This window comes from Lycium barbarum, chromosome 6, assembly GCF_019175385.1.
Source record: "Lycium barbarum isolate Lr01 chromosome 6, ASM1917538v2, whole genome shotgun sequence".
Lineage (NCBI taxonomy): Eukaryota > Viridiplantae > Streptophyta > Magnoliopsida > Solanales > Solanaceae > Lycium > Lycium barbarum.
Genome location: NC_083342.1, coordinates 11,649,402 through 11,672,462, shown reverse-complemented (window position 1 = coordinate 11,672,462; position 23,061 = coordinate 11,649,402). Strand labels below are relative to the sequence as shown.

The 23,061-nt window shown below is 35.3% G+C and overlaps 1 protein-coding gene across 8 annotated transcripts; it reads right to left on the bottom strand.

Annotated features, from left to right (window-relative positions):
- Positions 1-346: 346 nt before the first annotated feature.
- Positions 347-16,265, bottom strand: LOC132600783 (putative two-component response regulator ARR21). Of its 8 annotated transcripts, none has more exons than XM_060314169.1 (11): positions 15,428-16,265; positions 14,359-14,491; positions 12,556-12,720; positions 10,516-10,588; positions 9,299-9,451; positions 9,062-9,172; positions 8,879-8,955; positions 2,012-2,208; positions 1,787-1,925; positions 1,416-1,517; positions 347-601 (listed from the first exon to the last, which is right to left on the bottom strand). In XM_060314169.1, the coding sequence occupies exons 4-10, from the start codon at positions 10,577-10,579 to the stop codon at positions 1,437-1,439; spliced, it is 822 nt and encodes a 273-aa protein (XP_060170152.1). In that variant the 5' UTR covers positions 10,580-10,588; positions 12,556-12,720; positions 14,359-14,491; positions 15,428-16,265; the 3' UTR covers positions 347-601; positions 1,416-1,436. The 8 variants fall into 8 exon arrangements, with proteins under 8 accessions (XP_060170152.1, XP_060170149.1, XP_060170151.1 ...); XM_060314166.1 differs by having other exon boundaries at positions 9,062-9,181; positions 15,428-16,261; XM_060314168.1 differs by lacking the exon at positions 15,428-16,265 and adding an exon at positions 14,999-15,363 and having other exon boundaries at positions 9,062-9,181; positions 14,359-14,509.
- Between the last annotated feature and the right edge of the window lie 6,796 nt (positions 16,266-23,061).

Sequence of the window (23,061 nt, the reverse complement as noted above, 5' to 3'; positions counted from 1 at the left end):
AGTAGTAGATGTAAAATTTGCCAGGATAGGTAATCCTGGGATAATAATTAGTTTGAGAGTAGAAAATTACTGCACCGGCTCACAAAAAAATTAGGATGCAACAATTGTGGAAAGATATTTTCTTCCCATATCCGTTATAATATGCTATAATAGCTAAAGGAAGCACCACCAAACGTTATGGTGGGGTGACAAGTACCCCCTCCATCCTTAACCGGGTGCTTCAAGTTCGAGCCCTCTTAATGGAGCTGCCTTTAGTAAGGAGCGGTTTAGAGTGAAACTTCTTGACGTGAATCTGAATTAGTTGAGCCTAAAAGCGGGTAACTAAAACCCGATGAATACCAAATACTAGCTTAAGCAACCTGTTACCACATTGATTCATCAAAATTTGAAAGTACTAATCTCTGAAAATTGAAAACATATCATTATCTCTAGAGTCACAAAAGGAAATACTAAAGCAAAACATTAATCTGTCTCTGGCACCAACATTGTTTGTTGCTATAAAACTGTCTCTTAAATATTCTATTGAACTAAATATGCTTTGCTCATCTTCACAAGGACTTGAAGCAAGCACCAAAACCAAAAATTCTTCGTCCTTCCTTTGCTGGAAAAATGTAACAGAAAATTTCTAGTTAGTCTACATTTAACATCTAATAATCCATAAATTCAATGTTCAAAACAAAATTAACTAAAACAGAAGAATTCAATGATAGGACATTATGAAATTGAGACACGCTATCCTCCGTAGATTGAGTAAATTTCTACGTAGTTGGTGTAATTTTGCCAAAAGTGCTTTTGAAAAAAGTTCTTTTAGAGAGTAACACTTTGTGTTCGGCTAATTAATTTGAAAAACACTTTTGTCAATATTAGATAAACTATTTGTGCTTTTAGTCTCAAAGTGTTTCTCGGGAGAAGCTATTTTTTGCATCTTCTGAAAAACAACTTCTGCTACTACTCAAAAGCACTTAGTTTTTTCCTAAAAGCTTGTAGACCAAACACTTAAATTCTCTAAAATAAGCACTTATTTTAAAAAAAATAATAATAATAACACTTTATCTTCCCAGAAGCTTGGCCAAACAAACTATAAGTCCATTGACAAAAAGAGATTTAGGATTCAAATGCATTCAGTTCGATGGTACAAAGGCTAGGATTAGACATACTCTAAAGTACAAAGAGAATAGATGCAAAAATGCATAACTACTTTAACTTATTTCTTGTCTGTCGAACTTTAGTTCTGCTGATGAATCAGTTTCTTTTTAACAAAAATTGATTCTAAGCATTGGCGAGTTTCAATGAAATGCCAAATATGATGGTACTTGGTAATTATAAAATGTACGTGCAAACGAGAACCTACAATGAACAAACCAACACATTGCAGCACTCGTATTCTTTATATAGATGATGAGAAAGAAACTTGCCTTGGATGGTATTTGATCAAATCATTGCAAAGGGTCCTTCTCCTCCATGTCCTGATTAATACCACGATCGAAGTTGACACTCATCTCATCTTCATTGTTTAGCTACATACATGGTGATGATGTGGTTGAGTTTGCAAAGTAAAATTCATACAATAAGTATCATCCACCAAATAGTTACGAGGTTCAATTATGAGCCTCAACAAGCATATTAAACTCTGAGAAAAGTTCTACTTGCATGAATAATATGATGTAAATATCTAGAGATTATTTTCAAATCGTCCCAAATTTGTTTTCAAGTTGAGAAAAGATCAAGTTCAACCTTGAAAAAATGTGAATTATCAGACAAGGAGAAATGCTCAAGTAATGCATACCTGATGAGGTTGAACATTCCCTTGATTCATGAAAGAAGTTCTAAGATCACCAATGCGTTGTGCTTGCTGCGTAGCATTAATGTTGTGAAACACAGAAGAGTTGCAAACTGGATCGAGCACAGCATCAACTTCTTTCCCCCTGCAAACATCATTAACAAATATAGATATAGCCTTAAAACTCAGATTAATGCCAGAAAAGTCGTTATTTGGTGGAATTATACGTACTTATTCTTCAGATGTTGTAGATTGCCTGTCAGATAACCTGTTGAAGTGTGAAGCGATGAGCTAGGGTTACGAGTGTTTTCAAAGAACTGTTCATCCAGTCCACAATTCTCTTGAACAGCCTTACTGGCTAATTTTTTGTCAGCAGCTTGGGTTTTACAGAATGAATCAGTGACTCGTTGCAAGAAAATACGATATCTCTGCAAAATTAGAACAAATTGCTTGAAATGAATAGAGGAATTGATGATTAGGACAGAACAAAATAAAAACACTACCTCAATTTTATTAATGACGATTTAAAGTCAGCAATTCCGTCATCAGCAAACCAAGTTCCTAAATTAAGCTAATTATTAATGTAGAATTACTTTTCCCCCACACTATGCTAACTGAGTAGCTAGATTAAAGCCATTGCATCATCGTATCTTTTGAATTTATGTTATGTACACTGATTTATAATATAAAAAACTTAGATAAAAGGTTACTTAAAGTCAACTAGAGGTAACTAATAAAGGTGAACCAGTAACCTGTAAAAGAAGATATATAGCATGCTACAATCTCATACATAAAGTACACCAATGGCACCAGAAAGTACACTAAGGTAAGAACTTTTCACATTATTAGTAAGAAATTCATCTCTTTAAATTTGAATTTTATTATTGATTCTGTAAAAATCTTATACAAGTTCAGCGTAATTTCTAATAATTTTAGTTTTATATACTTACTGAAGTCAATATACAAGGAACTTTCTTAAGTTTCTAACATAGTGGTGGTTTCTTACAAGATATAAAAGGAACCTTCTGAAGCTCCTTCTATAGTGGTGGAGTTCAAACCATGCACGGAATTTTCTATATTGTTTAGGACTTGAGTTAAATATCTTTGAATTATTAGTATAGTTTTTTTTTTAGAATGAATTAAACAATTAGTAAAGTTTAACATATGATAGTATATTTTTGTTCATTATTAGTATAGTTTAACCTATGATAGCAGGTTATTTATCATTTTACCATATTACCAATTAGCAATTCTTATCATAAGATCTAACTGTAATGGTCTTACAAGCGACCTGATTATGTAAATATTTTTTACACCGTCAATGCATAGAACTTAAGCTCCTTCATTTATTCTTGTTTCATTTTTTATTCATAAGAGTTCAAATTGTTTTATAACATTAATGGCAATCATCTCATAACACGAGCTTTAGAAACTAATAGCCCCTATTCAGGGTGGAATGATTTGAAATGTCATTAAAGTAGTCACTGAAGTTCTCTCTCTCGGCGCACGTTAACACTATTACATTGGAAAACAAGAGCGCAAGTTAGGCTGGAATGAGGAGGGGAAGGCTGCAAAAGAAAGCGACGACGGCAGATCTGAATGGGCTGGACAGTGGGAAGAATACGCAAGGGGTAATAGAAGGCCAAATTCTGGTCGGGGACACAGGAAAGAAAGATGCATGGCCTACTTTACCAACGAAAAATGGAGATTGGACATCACCTGTCAGAGATAAATCCTTACAACAACATTTTTTGTTGATATCCTTGTTATCTTATCTTGCTTTCATCTCTAATTGTTAGATTATCCCTTCTTTTCTTCTAAAGTATATTGCCCCTCATTTCTATTTTTTAATCATATCCTTGTTATCTTATCTTGCTTGTTTGATTGTGGTTCAATAAATTACCAAATGGTAGATGTTTTGATGAAATGGTTCTGTATGACTAGAAGCCTATCTACTATGGTAGCAGCTTGAAGTTGGGTCATGATTGCAAAAAAGGGAATCAGAAACAAATAGAGACACAAAATAAGCCAAAGGTACAAAAGAAGGAATGGAAATCAAAAGGCCTTCTCACAATCAAGGACCAACCAGAGGAGGTCCAATTGAACAATGCACCCCAGCCACCTCAGAATACAATTGAAAAGGAGCAAGATAAAGGAGAGGAATAGAGTGAGGTAAGGAAGAAAGCTGCAGCAAAAGGGAGCCAAATAATCAAAAGCAATCAAGTAACTTTAGTGAATGGCTTTGGTCCCTTAGCAGACATTACTGGGAAGACCCCATACAATAAACAAAAGGTGCACCAGGACAATGGCCAATGTAGTGGGGAGAACGAGGAGGGAGTGGAATTACCTTTCATTCCTAGATGAAAATAGTGACATGGAATGTAAGAGGCTTGAATCAAGCCTATAAAACAAACGGAACTGATTAAGTTCCTAAGAGATAATAAAGTGGCAATGATAGCCATAGTTGAAAATCGAGTAAAGAAAAGAGCAGCAAACCAAATTATGAAGAAGCCTGTAAAAGGTTGGGAATGGTGCTCTAATGATAGCTCTACTGGGAAAGGAAGGATTTGGTTGTTATGGGATCCTTCCTATATATCCTTTAATGAGGAGATGATAGAGGATCAGTTTATTCATGGTGTAATTCATGTATTGGGTTCAAGTTTACAGCTATTTACGGTCTCCATACAATTGAAGACAGAAAGTCACTATGGAGAGGATCGAAATTGCTGGCCAGTAGCATGAAGAACCCTGGCTTCTGATGGATGATTTCAATGCCATAACAGATGTTCGTGAAGATCCAATGGAATAGTGTACAAGAGGTCGAAGTGAGAGATTTCAGGAATTTCATGCTAGATACTGGAAAGGGAATACACATGGATCAATGGCCATATTTTTAGTCAGATTGACAAAGCTAGGGTAAATGCTGAGTGGATGATGAGATTACCTTTCCTGCATGCTATACTGATGGAGCTCTCTTTTCTGATAACCCCCCACTTTGTTTAGAACTTAAGGGACATCCAAGGAAGGTCGCTAGACCTTTCAAGTTTTTCAACTGGCTAGCTGAGCATAAACATTTCAATTTGGTTGTCTCAGAAGGTTGGAGACGTAACATCAATGGATCCAGCATGACCAAGATATGGAAGAAATTGAAAAAAGTAAAGACAGGATTGAAGGGGCAAAATAACAGAGAGTTTAGAGGAATCACAACCAGAGTACTAAATGTAAGGGAGCGGCTTATAGGAGTACAAAGACAAATGCAAGATTGGAATCATCAGGAACTTCTGGAACATGAAAAGAACCCGAGGAAGTGGGCAGTGATTGAGGAAAGTGCATTAAAGCAAAAATCAAGAGTCACTGGTTAAAACTAGGGGATTCAAATGCTGCTTAATTCCATGCAAGTCTGAAGAATAAAAGGGCCCATAACAAGATAAGATCTTTGATAAATAATGAAGGAAAACTACTGCGCAAAGGATGTAAAAGAGGAGATTATAAACTTTTATAAAGATTTCTTGGATCAGCAGCTACCAGTATTCCTGCTATTCAACCCAATGTCATGAAAGAGGAACATATTTTGAATAGGAAACAGCAGTTGAAGCTGATCTGTCCTACCACCAGAGCCCTCTCTGTCCTATCACCAGGGGTCCTCCAAGCAGTAAGAGGAACAGAAGACATGAAAGCCCTATGACATGATGGATTTAATGCCTTATTCATCACAAAGGCATGGCCAATTATTGGAGAAGAAATAATAGATGCAGTACTGGAGTTTTTCAGTAAGACAGAAACTTTACAAACCTGTGAATTGGACAAGTGTGACACTCAAACCAAAAGTAAGGAAATCCAACCAATGTCAGAGAACTCAGACCTATATCCTGTTGTACTATCCGGTACACAATTATATCAAAGATAATCACAACTAGACTACAGGAAGTCATGCCTCAGATAGTTGATAGTAGCCAGGCAGCTTTTGTTCCAGGAAGAGTGATTACAGATAACATAATATTAAGTCATGAGATGATCAAAGGTTGTGGAAGAGAGGGATGTCTCCAAGATGCATGCTCAAGGAGGAGGTGCAGAAGGCATATGATTCAGTGGAGTGGGAATTTATGAAGCAGGTTCTCACAGCCTTGAACTTTCCAGCAAAGTTCATAGGGTGAATCACGGAATGTCTTACAACAGTCTCCTATTGAATTACTATCAATTGAGAGTTGAAAAGGGATTTTCCAGCAAAGAAATGGTTGAGACAAGCGGAGCTTTTATCCCCTTTTCTTTTGTAATGGCTACGGAATATTTTAGTAGAATGCTGAAACAACTTGGAAAGGATCCTGAGTTCAATTTTCATCCAAAATGTGCCAAGTATCCATAGATGCAAAATCAGTGATGTTGTATGACTGTTTCCAACTGTTTTCTAAAGCATCAGGGTTGGTGGCTAATATAGGGAAAATAGCGGGGAGATTGACGATGATGTCACACATCGTATTGGGGCAGGGTGGATGAAATGGAGGCTTGCTTCCGGAGTGCTATGTGACAAGAAGGTGCCACCAAAACTTAAGGGCAAGTTCTACAAAGTGGTGGTTAGACCGACTATGCTGTACGGGGCGGAGTGTTGGCCAGTTAAGATCTCTCACGTTCAAAAGATGAAAGTTGCCGAGATGAGAATGTTGAGATGGATGTGTGGCCACACCAGGAATGACAGGATTAGGAATGAGGATATTCGGGATAAGGTAGGGGTGGCCTCGGTGGAAGACAAGATGCGAGAAGCGAGATTGAGATGGTTTGGGCATGTGAAGAGGAGAGACACAGATGCCCCAGTGCGGAGGTGTGAGAGGTTGGCCATGGATGGTTTCAGACGAGGTAGGGGTAGGCCGAAGAAGTATTGGGGAGAGGTAATTAGACACGACATGGCGCAACTACAGCTTACCGAGGACATGACCTTAGATAGGAGGGTTTGGAGGACCCAAATTAGGGTAGAAGGCTAGTAGATAGTCTCATTATCCGTTCTTATTAGTAGTCGCATTATTGCAATATAATTTCTTGTGCTCCGATTTCTGTTATTATCTGTTATTTCCTGTGCTTTGATTATCCTGTGTTATCTGCTCCGATTTCTGCTATTATCTGTTATTTCCTGTGCTTTGATTATCCCGTGTAATCTGTGACGCTTGCATTATTTCATTTCCATATCGCTTTGAATCTCTTATCCGAATCTTTTAACCTTATCTGACTTCTTTTATGCTTTTACTGAGCCGAGGGTCTTTCGGAAACAGCCGTCCTACCTTGGTAGGAGTAAGGTCTGCGTACACTCTACCCTCCCCAGACCCCACGATGTGGGATTTCACTGGGTTGTTGTTGTTGTTGTCGTATCCACCTATTTGGGAGGTGTTCATGATACTCATCAGATTATCCTAAACAGGCTTGAATTCTCAAAAGGGAGCTTACCATTCAGATATCTAGGAGTACCACTTAGCACGGAAAAAAAAAATCTGTTATCCAAAATCAACCTTTACTGGACAAAATTGTTGATAGAATCACAACTTGGACAACTAATTCTTTTCTTAAGCAGGGAGGTTGCAGCTGAAATCTGTGATTTATTCAATTCAAACCTATTGGTCACAGATTTTCATAAACGCCAGAGAAGATAATGAAACAGATTGAAGCCTTATGTAGAAGGTTTCTGTGGACAGGTTCTCAGGATGTATCAAGAAAAGCAATGATAGCCTGGGAGACATTATGCTTACCCAGAGCAGCTGATGGTTTGAACATTATTAACCTGGGCACATGGAATAAGGCTGCTGTATGCAAAATGCTTTGGAATCTACGCAATAAAAAAGACAAATTGCAGGTAAGGTGGGTGCACATCTATTATGAAAAGGATCAGCAAATATGGGAGATCATTCCTAAGCAGGCACCATGGCTCATGCAAAAGATCTTCAAGGCAAAGAAACCATGGAAGAGGTTGGTTTTGATTTCTTCCAAGTTCCAACTAAGAGGCAACCTCCCAGAAAGTTTCTTGGAGAAGGATGATTTTCACTAACCAAGGAGCACCAAGGTATACTCATGCTATATGTAGCAAATCTTGGAAAACTATACACCAGAGACAGATTATACCACTGAGGAATGATTGAAAATAGGGTGTGCCCTCTATGTGGTGTGGATTAATGAAACTGTGGACCATTTGCTTTTCAAGTGCTCCACCACATTTGCTATATGGACCAATATCCTATATTGGCAGGGGTACCATAGACAATCAATCAGCTGGTCTGAAGAGAAGAGGTGGGCTGACACTCACGCTGAAGGACAAAAAAGCAAAGGATGAAGTCTACAGAACAGTTTTGGCAGGCAGCATTTACTGTATTTTTATGTTTCTCGGACTCTTCAAAGATGTTGTCACACACGTGTCAGATCCTCCAAAAATGCACTACTTTTGGAGGATCTGACACGCACCCATCCACATTTGGCAATTTGAGAGTCTTTCAACAGAAGCAGAGGAGCCCTGAGGTGATCATTAGGTTGATAATACAAGAATCCATCAGTAGAATTTCTATGCAGCCAAAGCTAGCAGGAAGAATTAGACAATTAAATTTCTATCATTAGGGGTGCTAGTTGAATAGAAGCTGGGAACATTGTTACTGCTAACTTGGGAATTCTGTCCAAGTAGGTTTGAGTTTTTTCTGTACATACAACTCTTTGGTAATAATTCTGACAGTTGATTACCAAAAAAAGACCCTATTAAGAGTGAACAGTTGTCCATTTTAAAAATTAATTGATGCTAAATTTATTTCTAAACTGAAGAGAAAAAGGTAATGTACTGTAATAAGAAGCGGTTAGTATTACTTGCATTAAAGGGTATTACATTGTCATTATATATAAAAATCAAAGCGAGGTTCTAATGATAGAAAGCTAATTGATGGTTAATATTGCATATTGATAGTCAAGAACATCTTAATAATTGAAGTGAAACAAATACGAAAATCTGAGTTTTCCTATTCTATAAGATTATGCACTAGTTCAAGAGAAGCAATACAGGAATCAAACATTACTTCACTTATTTAATAAGCAAAAACCATACTGATTATAGTTAAACATATGTATTTAGAAGTAAACCTGCAGATGGCTGGCTACATTGTCTCTAGTCAATCCAGGGACTTTCATGTGATCAAGAATCTTCAATGGCGTAACTTCTGCGTGAAAATTCAGGTAACAAAATATTGGAAACTTAACGTTCCTTTCTGTTTGACACCTTAGAGAAACTCTTTTATTAATTTGAATATGCTAGCAACAACTTACTGTCTAACCCAATCTCTATGATGGCTACCAGGAATTTGTGGTGAAGTGACGTTGTCCACTCAACCTTAACCTTTTTTAGTCCTTTCAATTTGGAACCATCTTTGTTATCAGCTGAGTTCACTGACATTTAGTACATAAACTTAAATCACAAACCTTTCTTTTAAAGACCAATTAATAGAATACTGAACATTCTATGGAGAAAAAGAAATTGCAAAAAGAAAAAAGAACCAAACTCACACACAACAGGTAGCTCAAATCCTTGGGTTATCACTTGTGGGAAATCAAAGCCATTCATATCAGGCACGTGCACATTGGTGACAACGAGATCAAAAGAATCGCCTTTGAGCGAAAGTGTAGACAAAGCATCCATTGGATATTTGACAGTCGTAACTGGAGTAAAAGCAAAATAGTTTATTGATTAGATGTATTATGAAGAGGAAATGACAACTACTCCATAAAGAAACATTTTAAAATCGAAATACCAATATCTGCTAAGTTGCTTATAAGTTCTGACATCAGGATTAATAGCCAAATCAAGGGAACTACATTTTCCAAACATATGCTGATCTTAGATCTATTATTGTGGTTATCGTAAATAAAGACAATTCCATAAATAAGGATGTACTTAAAGTTCGTTCATTAAGTTCCTTCTTCTGTTTCTCGTGAATCTAAAAAAACATTCTTACTACAAACCGGAAAAGGAAAAGAAATTGTGTCTTGAAAATTCGCACAATATCATGAGCTTATATAGAAATTAGTTAAGTGGGGGAGTTTGAGAAGGGCAGGCAAGGCCTTCGTTGGTCTGAAATAATTGGCCCTTTAACAATAGAAGAATATGTGGAGTTTGAAAAACACAAAAGAATGTTAATTTGCTGATATTGGCATTAGTATTGGATACTTGGTTAAAGGACATTTCAACCAATGTATGGAGAGACTCCTCTATGTCTTTGACTACAACGAACACGACAACAACATCATATCTAGTATAATCCCATAGGTGGGGTTTGGGGAGGGTAGAGTGCACACAGACCTTACCCTACCTTGTGAGGGTAGGGAGGTTCTTTCCGATAGACCCTCGGCTCAATAAGTGGTCAATTGTTGTGATTCCCCTTTCATTCTTCAACAAGGCGCACACACATCGGATCCAAAGAAGATCTAACTAAGTAAAGTGGCACCTTAAGTTAATTGTTCCATTTCTTGTTCCTAAAAAGGAAGTACGAACAATTTTGGTACATTTGATAAGTAAATTGAATTCATATATCATGTTACTTGAAGATCTAAATCTTACCACTTTCAACTCAGGGCATGTCAAACTCTCGCCAAATAAAAAAATCTAGGGTATATAAAATTAGGGAAAGAAAAAAGCAATTCATGCGTGCCAGAATCCACACCAAATCAGGGGATGAAAAAAGAGGAAGACGGCGACGACATCGCCAAAGATTTGGTACACGTACCTTGGTAGTTACAGGTCCTTAGTATCGTAGCAACAACACCATCATCCACCACCAAAATCCTCATCTTTTCAAACTGAATAATGACGATGTAAATGAAGATCTATATTGTCAAAATGAATAATGGCAATCGCCGCAGGTGTTCTAGATGGTTTTATTCAGAGCGGTACGGGTCAGATCTACAGATGTTCACCCTCGAACCAAAAAAAAGGAAAAGAAATGTTCCCCTCTCCCACTGGTACAATCAAGTGTGAATACATTTGCAAGAAAATCTACAATTTATACTCTCATTAAAAGTTTGGTATGTTACTAGATTTTACTTTCCATATTAGAATACTCATTACATTAGCAATTTAAGATTCCTTTTAGTAATTATGTTCCTATAGTTTTCAACATCCACTACTCCACTACCTATTGTAGTTGACACCCATTCATCTTCTTTGTCTTTCAGTTTTAGTTTTTATTAAACTGCTTTCCTTAACAGGCTTGTAAAAGCTATAACATCACTGTGAAAGACTTGGCTAGCTAGGTATCCAATTTATACTCTTTTTGGTAAGGCTTTAAATTGATGGTTGGCTAGTTGATTATGGCTTCCAATTAAAATCACTTGCTCGATAACCCTTTAATTTGATTGTTGTCTAAGTTAATAATGGTTTTAACTGAAGTAAAATGTCCTATAAGTACAGTGTCTGACCTTACCTGAATTTCATTGGTGCATCTTTTCTTTTCACATTATATCTCTGTAATGATATTGTTGAAAACATGATCAAGTAAATAAAAATGTGCTCTCTAACGATTACACTTTTAGATAAAATGGTTACACAAAAGACATTGCAAACCAAAATCCTAAGCTAAAGTCCATCTGATAAAGCAATATTGACAAAAGACCTTAATAAATAACAAAAATTTATCACTACAGTCTGCATCTTTTAGTTTCATAGATAAATTACACATTGAATTTGCATTTCGTCAGCCACCTCAGCAATGGCACTCTATTGAGATCAACACTAAACTCTTCTATACTCAAATGCTGATCCCATTAAAAAAAAAAAAAAAATTAAAAAAAAAAAACTCATCTAGTTGAATCTTATGCCATACTGAAACTAGACAAGAATGCTCCAACTATAATATTGACCAGACTTGCATAATATTGACAAAACATCAGCGTATCAAATATGTATCAGTACTATTCTTAAAATTCAATCAATAACAGAAAAAGAAAAAAAAAAGGGATCAACAGTAGGGGGGGAGGAAGGCTTATTGGCTGGTGGTGACCACGAGAGTGGAGGGGTGAGCGGCAATATTGATGGCGACAAGGAAAAGGGTGGTTATATTTTCTTTACTAAATGGAGGAAATGGTGATTGATCTATCCATCGAAAATTCTAGTGAAACTCACTAATCAGTAGACGCATTTTCCTTTATTAGAAGTAAAGCTTCCGATGACTGTGCTGCCAAAAAATTACTGAATTATGAAATAGCCTTTTGACCGCCAGGTCTTCAATTAAAATTAATTGAAGTTTCTTTGGTTCCTAATGTAGCTAAACAAACTAAGCCACAAGCTAATGTGGATGAGACAAGAAGCAAGATCAACTTGGCAAAGGCGACAAAAAATATACGTAGGTGGATTATGAAATTACAGATAATCCAAAGAAGAGGGATTCTGGTAAGAGGTGCAATATGAGTGTGTTCCAGACTTTGATCAACACTATCTATGTCAGGGACAAAAGTTTGATGAATGTAAGATTTTGCTTAAATAGAAGACAATCGAATATAAGAAGAATCAGCAAATATTTAGGCAAAAAAGAGAAAATCGCAAGAAATAAAACCATATGTGCTGTTCAACTAGAGATAAAATACAGAAGGCTCGAGCAAATAACCAACAAAATAACATAGATAAGGTGTTTCTGAAAATATTCCCATGACCATCTAGAAACAGAGAATAATCATAAACAAATCCAGTCCACTTAAAAGAAGGTATGACAATCAAAATAAAAGGATAAGAATGCAAAAACTAAGAAGTAAATAAGGACCAACAATCCTACTTAACGTGTAAGACCAAATGGTCCATCTGCTCTCCAGAGTTCTCCTAGGAAATAGTGCTAGAGCAGTTTGCCGAAGATTATGCTGCTACCAACAGCACCAAAGAACCCAGTCCCCCTCAAAGATATCATCACCATTAAACATGTGCCTGATGTCACCCCTGAACTCTGCAACAATTGAAGCAGCAGACTGGACAGAGTTACTATCTTTAGAAACATAATCTATTTTGGGAAGATAGACGTGATAAGATGGGACAACATAGCAAGCAGACACCATAAAAAGCAACTGCGGAAAAACAGGGGAAAAGCCAAAGATATGGTAGGGTTATATGGTTAGCAATGCAAAAATAATCATCTCTTCAGATCAAGAAAACTAGGAGGGACTACAGTGCAAGCAAAATGATCATAATGGAGCCCAACGAAGAGGCAGTCTGTCGGATGTGACTGTTCCTATAAATTAGAAAAGATGAGATTTATAGTTTTCATATATAAAATAATCTCGACGTCGCAGCTAACTACATCCTCTCCACCTGTAGCTCGATTCTTTTCTAATCTTTTAAAGAATGAATAACTCAACAAGTTGAAGAATGAGCTTCGAGTAGAGCGATTATACTTAACAGGCTAAGATGTGTGCATTAAGCAGAGTTAATGGCTCAATAAACTGAATCAAGAGTAAGAAAAGGGCCTAAGACCATAGAATAGGTAGAGAGAAGATAGTTCTTTCTTTTCTTTGTTTTTATAGTTCTTTCTTTTCTTTGTTTTTCTTTTAAGAAGAATGAAACAACTCAACAGGTAGAAAAGTAAGCAATAGAGTTAGTAACACAATGGACTGAACTGAGATAGAATATGTAGAGAGAAGACGGTTATGAAAAATTATCAAAATTTGATCATGGCACCATGGGAAAGAATCTAAGCATCAAACCCAAAATCTCATTGCGATGAGTAACATTATAAAATCCTTATTTTTCTAAAATTAATAAAAATTAAGCCCCTTATAAAATAAAAATTCTACAACTGAACGTGTATTTAACTAAGTAAGCATGCAGACATCATTTGGCTGAAATCAGAAAACAAAATAGTATTTGAAGTTGAAAAAAGGTATTTGGTAGTTAAAGTTGTGTTTGGACAAGAAAACAGAACTGAAGTTTCGTAAGGAAACCTTGAAAAATGCAAATCCCTGTTTTTCAAACTTCAAATATATCGAGTTTGGGGAAATAATTGGCAAATTTGATAAACAAACACTTTTTTGAAATAATCTCCAAAAATCATTTCAAATCTTTGAAAAACTTATTATTAATAATCCGTAATCCTATCTTATTGTAAGTAATATGTGATTACATAGAAAATTCGAAGGAAAGGAGAAGTTTCGAACTTTTAAATACGGTTTAACAATGTAAGCACTAAAGATAAACCAAAATGACAAAATTCCATTTCATTCATGTAGGCTTGGGTCTTTCATCTGGGCCCTATTGGGGCACCTTGTATTCCAATGTGTATAAGCTTGGGCTTTCTTAACGTGGCTCATTTGATGACACAGTACATGGATGTCATGAATCTATTGGCATAGAATATGGAATCTTTTCTACCTAAACTGGTTGTGAAACCCCATTAAAAACCTCTACCTATCTGAACTCTACAAGTTACAACAGTAAACTTGTAGCAGAATTAAAACAACAGTAATAACTTACTAATTACAATCAAAACAAGAGGCAATGTCGATAAAATCCCAATTAAAACAACAATGACACTAAGCGAAAGAGGAACATGAAGTAAGAACTGAACAAAATCAAAAGCAATCGAACATACTCCCCTGCTTCTGCAAAGCTCCAAAATCACATATTCCAGGCCTGATAAAAGCACCATGATCCTTTCGACGTCAATGACCTCTACATATTTGATGTGGAGACAAGTTTACTGACAATATCTCCTCTTAAATCACCTTCAAAGAGAATCAACTCTACAAATTAAACAGCTAAAACAGAAACTTAGCTGATGAACAATCACAATAATCTTACTGATCACAATCAGACCAAACAAGGGGCTATGTCGAGAAAATCCCAACTAAGTACCACTAACACCTTTTTTTGATGGTTGTTACATATCGTTTCATATTGTATTATACCATATTGTCTTGATTAATACAGCGTTCGGATAGAATGTACTATTTCACAATGTCACTCACCAATAAATCTGAAGAATAAATTAAGATTACAATATTACAAAGAAAAATTATTGTACGGGGTAAAATTATTATAAAAGGGCAGAGAAAAGGGTAAAAGAATCTAAGCATCAAACACAAATCTCATTACAAAACCTTTATATATATAAGATGTGGAGACAAATTTACTGACAATATCTCCTCTTAAATCACCTTCAAAAAGAACCAATTCTACAAATTAAACAGCTAAAACACAAATCCAGCTGATGAAAAACAGTAATAACTTACTAATTAAATCAAGCCAAACAAGAGGTGAAGTCGAGACCAATTACAACAATGGACTGAATTGAGAGAGAGGGCAGATATCAATAGACTATGTAGAGATAAGACAGTGAAAAGGAACAACAAACAAACAACAACATACCCACAACACAAACAACAACATACCCAGTGAAATCTCATAATGTGGGGTCCGGAGAGGGTAGAATATACGCAGACCTTACCCCTACCTTGGAAGGTAAAGAGGTTGTTTTCGATATACCCTCGACACAAGGACAAGCAACTCAAAGCAGTGTAAAAGGCCATGGCGAAATACTAAAAAAGCATGATAGTGAAAATGAGATTATCATAATTTGGTTGTAGTACCATGTGAAAGAATCTAAACATCAAACCCAAAATCTCATTGCAATGAGTAACATTATAACAACAACAACTTACCCGGTGTAATCCCACAAGTATGGTGTGAGGATGGTAAAGTGTACGCAAACTTTACCCCGACCTTGTTGAGGTAGAGACGTTGTTTTCGATAAACCCTTGGCTCAAGAAAAAGCATTTCATTGCAGTTCGAAAAAAGAAATACTCCCTCTGTCTCAATTTATGTGACACAGTTCAAATTTCGACAGTCAAACAGTTTAATTCTAACCGTGAATTTAGGCATGAAATCTTTCAGTTTCTTAAAATAAAATTTACATATTTAGAAACTACATAAAAAAATATTATAAGACATAATAATTGACAACTCAATATAATTAAAAGATATATGAAAAAAGTACGGTAAAAAAAATACTTATTTGAATCTTGAAATTCGAAAGGTACCACATAAATTGAGACGGGGGAGTACAGGAAATGAAAAAGTCATGGCAAAATACTATAGAAAGTGTGACAAAGCATTATGAAAAAAGGAACAATAATTACAACAAAATAATATGATAATCTAACTTAAAAGAAACAACGGATACAAACGTTATAAACCCCGTTAAAAACCTTTACATATCTTAGGTGTGGACACGTTTACTGATAATATCAATTTAAAAAAGAATTAACTCTACAAATTAAACAACTAAAACAGAAACCTAGCTTGATAAACAATAGCAATAACTTACTAATTAAAATCAAACTAAACAAGAGGGGATAAAAAGAGAAAATCCCAATTAAAAGTTGATTAATTCAGTCGTACGGTTTAAGGAGTTTTAACCAAGATTTGCACTATGCAAAAGCATGGGCATTTAATTATTGATGACTCTTTAATTTTTAATTTTTGGAGAGTTGACTCAAGTTTTAATTATTAGATGGAGGTGATAATTTTCTATTAGTGATCAAGGGGTTTAGAAGTTGTCCAAAATTTTTTATTTTGACACTTTGACCCTCAACTTTATTTTTAACACTTTACATTCAAGTTTTATTTTTAACACTTTGACCCATCCTCGCCCCCAACCCCCATGCCCCCCGCCATTTTTTTTTTACCCCCCTCCTCCTCCCAACCCCTAACCCCCGCACCTCCCAAAAAAAAAAATATATTTGTGTTTTCACCCCGCCCTCCTCGCAACCCTCCCTCCACCCCTACCCCCACACCCAACCCCCACCCTCCAAACAATTTTTTTTTATTTTCATTTTCTTTATTTATTTTTTCACTCCGCCCCCCCCCCCCCCTCTCCTCATCACAATCCTCCCCCCACCCCTCCAAAAACAAAATTTAAAAAGTTTTGATTTTTTCTTACCAGCCTCCTCCCCCCCCCCCCCCCCCCCTCCCAAAAAAAATTTTAAAAAGTTTTGATAATTTTTTTTTATTTTTTCACCAGCCCCTGCTCCTCCTCCCACCCCTCACTACCCCCACCCCCCACCCCCCAAAAAAAATTGATTTTTTCACACCCCTCTTCCTCCTCCTCGCAACCCTCCCCCTACCCCTCACTAACCCCCCCTCCCAAACAAATTTAAAAAAAAATAGTTTTTTTATTACCAGTCTCCACTCCTCTTCCCATCCCTTCCCCCACCCAAAAAAAAAAATTGATATTTTTTTTATTTTTTCACCAGCCCCCCTCCTCCTCCTACCCCTCACTACCCCCCCCCCCCCCCCCCAATTGCTTTTTTAAAAACAAATTTGAAAATTTTTTCTTTTTGATTTTTTGCACCTACCACCCCCCCCCCCCACCCTTCCAAAAAAAAGTTTTGAAAAGTTTTTTTTTTTTTTTTTGCACCACCCTTCTCCTCCACTCAAAAAAAAATATTGAAAAGAAGTTTTGATTTTTTTGGGGGGTTAGGAAAAGTTTGGATAAAATTCAGGTTGTTGTAGTGTGTTTGTAGTGAAATAAATGGTTTTTTTGTTGTTGTCCTAGTATGGTTCAGGGTTTAGGAAAAGATATCCAATAGATAGTATTTTTGTTCTTGTCCTGGTATTTATCTTATTCTGTTTATAGAAGATATCCAACAGATTTATAGTTGTTGCAACAAGTTCTACACTTATGGCAACAAGTAGACAATCTGTTGCAATAACTACAAATCTATTGGACATAGCTTTAGTTATTTAGTTCTGTTTGTAGAAAATATCCAACAGATTTGTAGTTGTTGTCCAAGCCGAAATGCTTCATAATTGTTAATTGCACTATGTTGTAATAATAGTTATTTGTTGGAATTTTATGATATTCTAATGTTATTCTTTTTTAGAATGGTAATCTCTGTTCTTGGTGCTTGTGAACTTAGTTTATATGATTTGTTGATCGTGTTCAAATCACAAATGTGTGTATTTTTGTTAATAAATTGCTGAACAGTTTTCAACAAGTAATGAATCTGTTGCAACAGCTCTGTAACTTGTTGGGTTTTATCCAACAAGTAACAGGACCTGTTGCAACAACTAGTAACTTGTGTTTTATCCAACTGCTAAAAGATTTTCAGTAAATAAGCAATCTGTTGCAACAACTGACAGGCCTTGTTGCAGCAACTAAGTTACATGTTGGGGTTTTCCCAACAAGTGACTTGTTGTAGAAAGTGGGTAACTTGTTGTGTTTTATCCAACAAGAGTAAGGATTTGTTCAACAACTATGTCATTTGCCGCAACAGATACTACAGTTGTTGCAACAGATACTACACTTGTTGCAATAGATATTACAGTTGTTGCAATGGATACTACTTGATTCACCCATATTTAGTGATCAACAAAGGGAATCAATGATATTTAGTGATAAACAAAGGAAATTAATGATAAGTAGTGATCAATATATAATACTTAATCAATTTGATGGTAATTTGAGTCAGGAATATGCACTAAATCCAATGATCATTAGAGTGAATTGATGTGAACTACTTGATTCACCCGTATTTAGTGATAAGCAAATGAAATGAACAATATTTAGTGATCAATATATAATACTTAATCAATTTGATAGTATTTTGAGTTAGAAAAGATGATCTACCAAGATAGTATGCACTAAATCGAGTGATTATTAGAGTGAATTGATGTGAACTACTTGATTCACTCATATTTAGTGATAAACAAAGGAAATCAACTATATTTAGTGATCAATGTATAATATTTAATCAATTTGATGTATTTTGAGTCAGGAAAGATGATCTACTAAGTCAGTATGCACTAAATCGAGTGATCATTTGAGTGAATTGATGTGAACTACTTGATTCACCCATATTTAGTGATAAACAAATTAAATCAACGATATTTAGTGATCAATATATAATACTTAATCAATTTTCTAGTATTTTGAGTCAGGAAAGATAATCTACTAAGTCAATATGCACTAAATCGAGTGATTATTAGAGTGAATTGATGTGAACTACTTGATTCACCCATATTTAGTGTTAAACAAATGAAATCAACGATATATATATATATATATCTACTAACATCCTTAATGGATTAGATGGGCAATTCTAAGTGTATTCTTAGAACAGATACAACAGTTCCTGCAACATATACCATAGTTGCTGCAACAGATACTACAGTTATTGCAAGAGATACTACAGTTGTTCTAACAGATACTACAGTTGTTCCAATAGATAATACACTTGCTGCAATAGATACTACACCTGTTGCAACAAATACTACTTGGTTCACCCATATTTAGTGATAAACAATGGAAATCAACCATATTTAGTGATAAACAATGGAAATCAACCATATTTATTAATCAATATATATACTTAAGCAATTTAATGGTGTTTTAGGTCAGGATAGATGATCAACTAAGTCCAATACGCACTAAACGGAGTGATCATTGGAGTGAATTGATGTGAACTACTTGATTCACCCATATTTAGTGATAAACAATGGAAATCAACCATATTTATTAATCAATATATATACTTAAGCAATTTGATGGTGTTTTGAGTCAGGATAGATGATCAACTAAATCCAATATGCACTAAATGGAGTGATCATTAGAGTGAATTGGTGTGAACTACTTGATTCACCCATATTTAGTGATAAACAATGGAAATCAACCATATTTAGTGATCAATATATATATCTACTAAAATCATTAGTAATTTGTTGCAACTTCTTCCACAACTGTATGATTTGTTGCAACAGATTAGTAACTTGTTTAAACAGATTAGTTACTTGTTGGAGCGAATTAGTAATTTGTTGCAACTTCTTCCATAATTGTACTATCTGTTGCAACAGATTAGTAACTTGTTTAAACATATTAGTTACTTGTTGGAACAGATTAGTAACTTGTTGAAACAGATTGGTAATTTGTTGCAACTTCTTTAACAAATGTATGATCTGTTGCAATCATTTAGGCAACTTTTCTAGACAAATTAGTAACTTGTTTAAACAGATTAGTTACTTGTTGGAATGGATTAGTAACTTGTTGCAACTTCTTCAACAACTGTATGATCTATTGTAATCATTTAGTTAACTTGTCTAAACAGATTAGTAACTTGTTTAAACATATTAGTTACTTGTTGGAACGGATTAGTAACTTGTTGCAACTTCTTCAACAACCATATGATCTGTTGCAATCATTTAGGCAACTTGTCTAAACAGATTAGTGACTTGTTTAAACTGATCCATCTGTTGAAACAGATTAGTAACTTGTTGCAACTTCTTCAACAAGTGTATGATCTGTTGCAACAATTAACTCATCTGTTGCGACATATTTTTTTAGTTTTTATAATAATTTAAGCAATTGTTTGTATATACTGCTTCTTGGCTCTGTTCTTCATCTCTTTTTGAGGATTGATTGTCAGTTTGGCTGCCAATTTAACTATATCTTTCCTCAATATTTGCTGATTCATAAATAAATTGTCTACTTGTTGCAACAAGTGTAGAACTTGTTGCAACAATTACAAATCTATAGTATATCCTCTACAAACAGAACCAAATAACTGAAGCTTTGTCCAACAGATTTGTAGTTGTTGCGACAGATTGTCTACTTGTTACAACAAATGTAGAACTTGTTGCAACAACTAAAAATCTGTTGGATATCTTCTACAAACAGAACCAGATAACTAAAGCTATGTCCAACAGATTTATAGTTGTTGCAACAGATTGTCTACTTGTTGCAACAAGTGTAGAACTTGTTGCAACAGTTACAAATCTGTAGGATATTCTCTACAAACAGAACCAAGTAACTGAAGTTATGTCCAACAGATTTGTAGTTGTTGCAACAGATTGTCTACTTGTTGCAACAAGTGTAGAACTTGTTGCAACAACTAAAAATCTGTTGGATATCTTCTACAAACAGAACCAGATAACTGAAGCTATGTCCAATAGATTAGTGAGTCGTTGCAACAGATTGTTTACTTGTTACAACAAGCGTAGAACTTGTTGTAACAACTAAAAATCTGTTGGATCTTTCTACAAACAGAACCAAATAACTAAAGTTATGTCCAACAGATTTGTAGTTGTTGCAACAGATTGTCTATTTGTTACAACAAGTCTAGAACTTGTTGCAACAACTAAAAATCTGTTGGATATCTTCTACAAACAGAAGCAAATAACTGAAGTTATGTCCAACAGATTAGTGAGTCGTTGCAACAGATTGTTTACTTTTTGCAAGAAGTGTAGAACTTGTTGCAACAACTACAAATCTGTTGGTTATCTTCTACAAGTGGAACCAGATAAATACCAGGACAAGAACAAAAAAACTATCTGTTGGATATATTTTCCTAAACCCTGAACCATACCAGGACAACAACAGAAAAATCATCTGTTTCACTACAAACACCTAACAACAACAACAACAATTTTATCCAAACTTTTCCTAAACCAAAAAAAATAATCAAAACTTCCTTTCAATTTTTTTTTTGGAGTGAGGGGGGGTTACAAAAAACCAAAAATAAAAACTTTTCGAAACTTTTTTTTAAAAAACAAAATTATTTTTTTTGGGTGGGTGGGGGAAGTAAGAAACCAAAAAAAAAAAAAATTCAAAACTTCTTTTCAAGAAATATCATTTTGTGGGGGTGGGGGGGGGGGGGGGGGGTTGTGGTGCAAAAATTAAAAAAAAAAAAAACTTTTTTTTCCGAAAGGGTAGGGGGGGGGGGGGGGGGCAATAAAACAAAAAGAAAAACTTTTCAAAAAATTTTAAATTTTTTTTGGAGGGGGGGGGGGGGGGAGAGGAGTGGGGGCTGGTAAAAAAAATTCGAGGGGGGGGGGGGAGGGGGTAGGAGGAGGAGGGGATGAAAAAATAAATAAAGAAAATCAAAATTTAAAAAAAAAATTAGGGGGAAGGGGTGGGGACTGGTTAAAAAAAAAATTGGGGGGGGGGGGGTGTTGGGAGGAGAAGGAGGGAGATGAAAAAACAAATAAAGAAAATCAATTTGTTTTAAAAAAAAATAATTTGAGGGGGGGGGGGGAGGGGTTGGAGGAGGAGAAGGGGGCGCCTGGTAAAAAAGAAAATAAATTAAAAAATATTGGTGGGGGCGGGGGAGAGGTGGGAGGAGGAGGGGGGTGGCTGGTGAAAAAGCAAATAAAAAATCAAGACTTTTACAACGAAGAAAAAATAAAATTGGGGGGGGGGGGGGTGTGGGGCGGGGGGAGAGGTGGGAGAAGGAAAAGGGGGTTGGTGGGTTTTTTGGATTAAGTTGGGGTCTTTTTATATTTTGTAAAAGATTAAGAAGTTTGAAAAAATACATTTTGAACCCCAATTTTATTAATCCCAAATTTAATTGGATTTTGCTTTCAAGTGGTCCCATGAGTCGCCTATACTAATTTTACAACTAAAAGGTCATCTATACCTAATTCTTCCCAAAAACATAGAGAAAATGATAAAAGTGATCCTTTATCTTAGGTGGTACATTCAAAATAGTCCTTTTAACTATCACTTGAATAGTTTTAGTCCTTTAAGTTTGTCAAAAAATGAGCACTTTCAATCTACATCCGATATTTATCAAACTCTGATTGTTAAATTTAATTGCAACTATGAAAATATGAAATATTTCACGGGAAGTTCGTTTGGAAGTACAAAATATGTAGTTTAGGTTATTTTTCATCTATTTCACGAGTGTGATGTACTTTTTGAGATGCACATTTTTTTATTTTTTTTACTATATTTTTGTTTGGTGTAGTTCTTTATGTTGTGGTTTTTGTAATTTCGAGGAAAATTTACGGTATTTATGGGTGAAAAAATATTTTCACGTTTCAGTTAAATTTACAATCAGTGCTTCGTAAATATTTGAGGAGACCAAAAGTGCTAAAATATACAGACTTAAAGGACCAAAAGTACTCGATTGATACTTAAGAGATTATTACTATATTAGAAGCATGAGTTTGGAGGTGGTTTCGTCGTCCACCTCCAACTCATGTAAAAAAAATAAAAACGTGGACCCCATATTAAAAAATCAAGCAATATCCATATAATTCCCAAAGTATCCCCATTAAGTCAATAATGGTGGATTCATTCAGTTAAATTTCTATACCACGCGCTGCATTTGCAGCATTTTTGAATGACTGTCCAAAAAAAGTGGCCCCTGTTAAACTTTAACGTGGCAATCTCTTACTCATCTCTCCCTCCAATCTCGAGAGCCTTTTTTGTACTCCTATAGTACTAATATTCAATAGATAGAGAAAGTACAGGTAAGGATTAATTTTTCAAAAGTAGTTCTGAATATATTATTATCAA

What these genes read in the sequence shown, in the direction of transcription:
- LOC132600783 (XM_060314166.1), bottom strand. Translation starts at nt 10,579, where the DNA reads ATGAGGATTTTGGTGGTGGATGATGGTGTTGTTGCTACGATACTAAGG. An exon ending in ATTTGAGCTACCTGTTGTGT is followed by an intron (nt 9,182 to 9,298) that starts GTGAGTTTGGTT and finishes ACTAAATGTCAG; the next exon opens with TGAACTCAGCTGATAACAAA. An exon ending in CTACAACATCTGAAGAATAA is followed by an intron (nt 1,926 to 2,011) that starts GTACGTATAATT and finishes TGATGTTTGCAG; the next exon opens with GGGGAAAGAAGTTGATGCTG.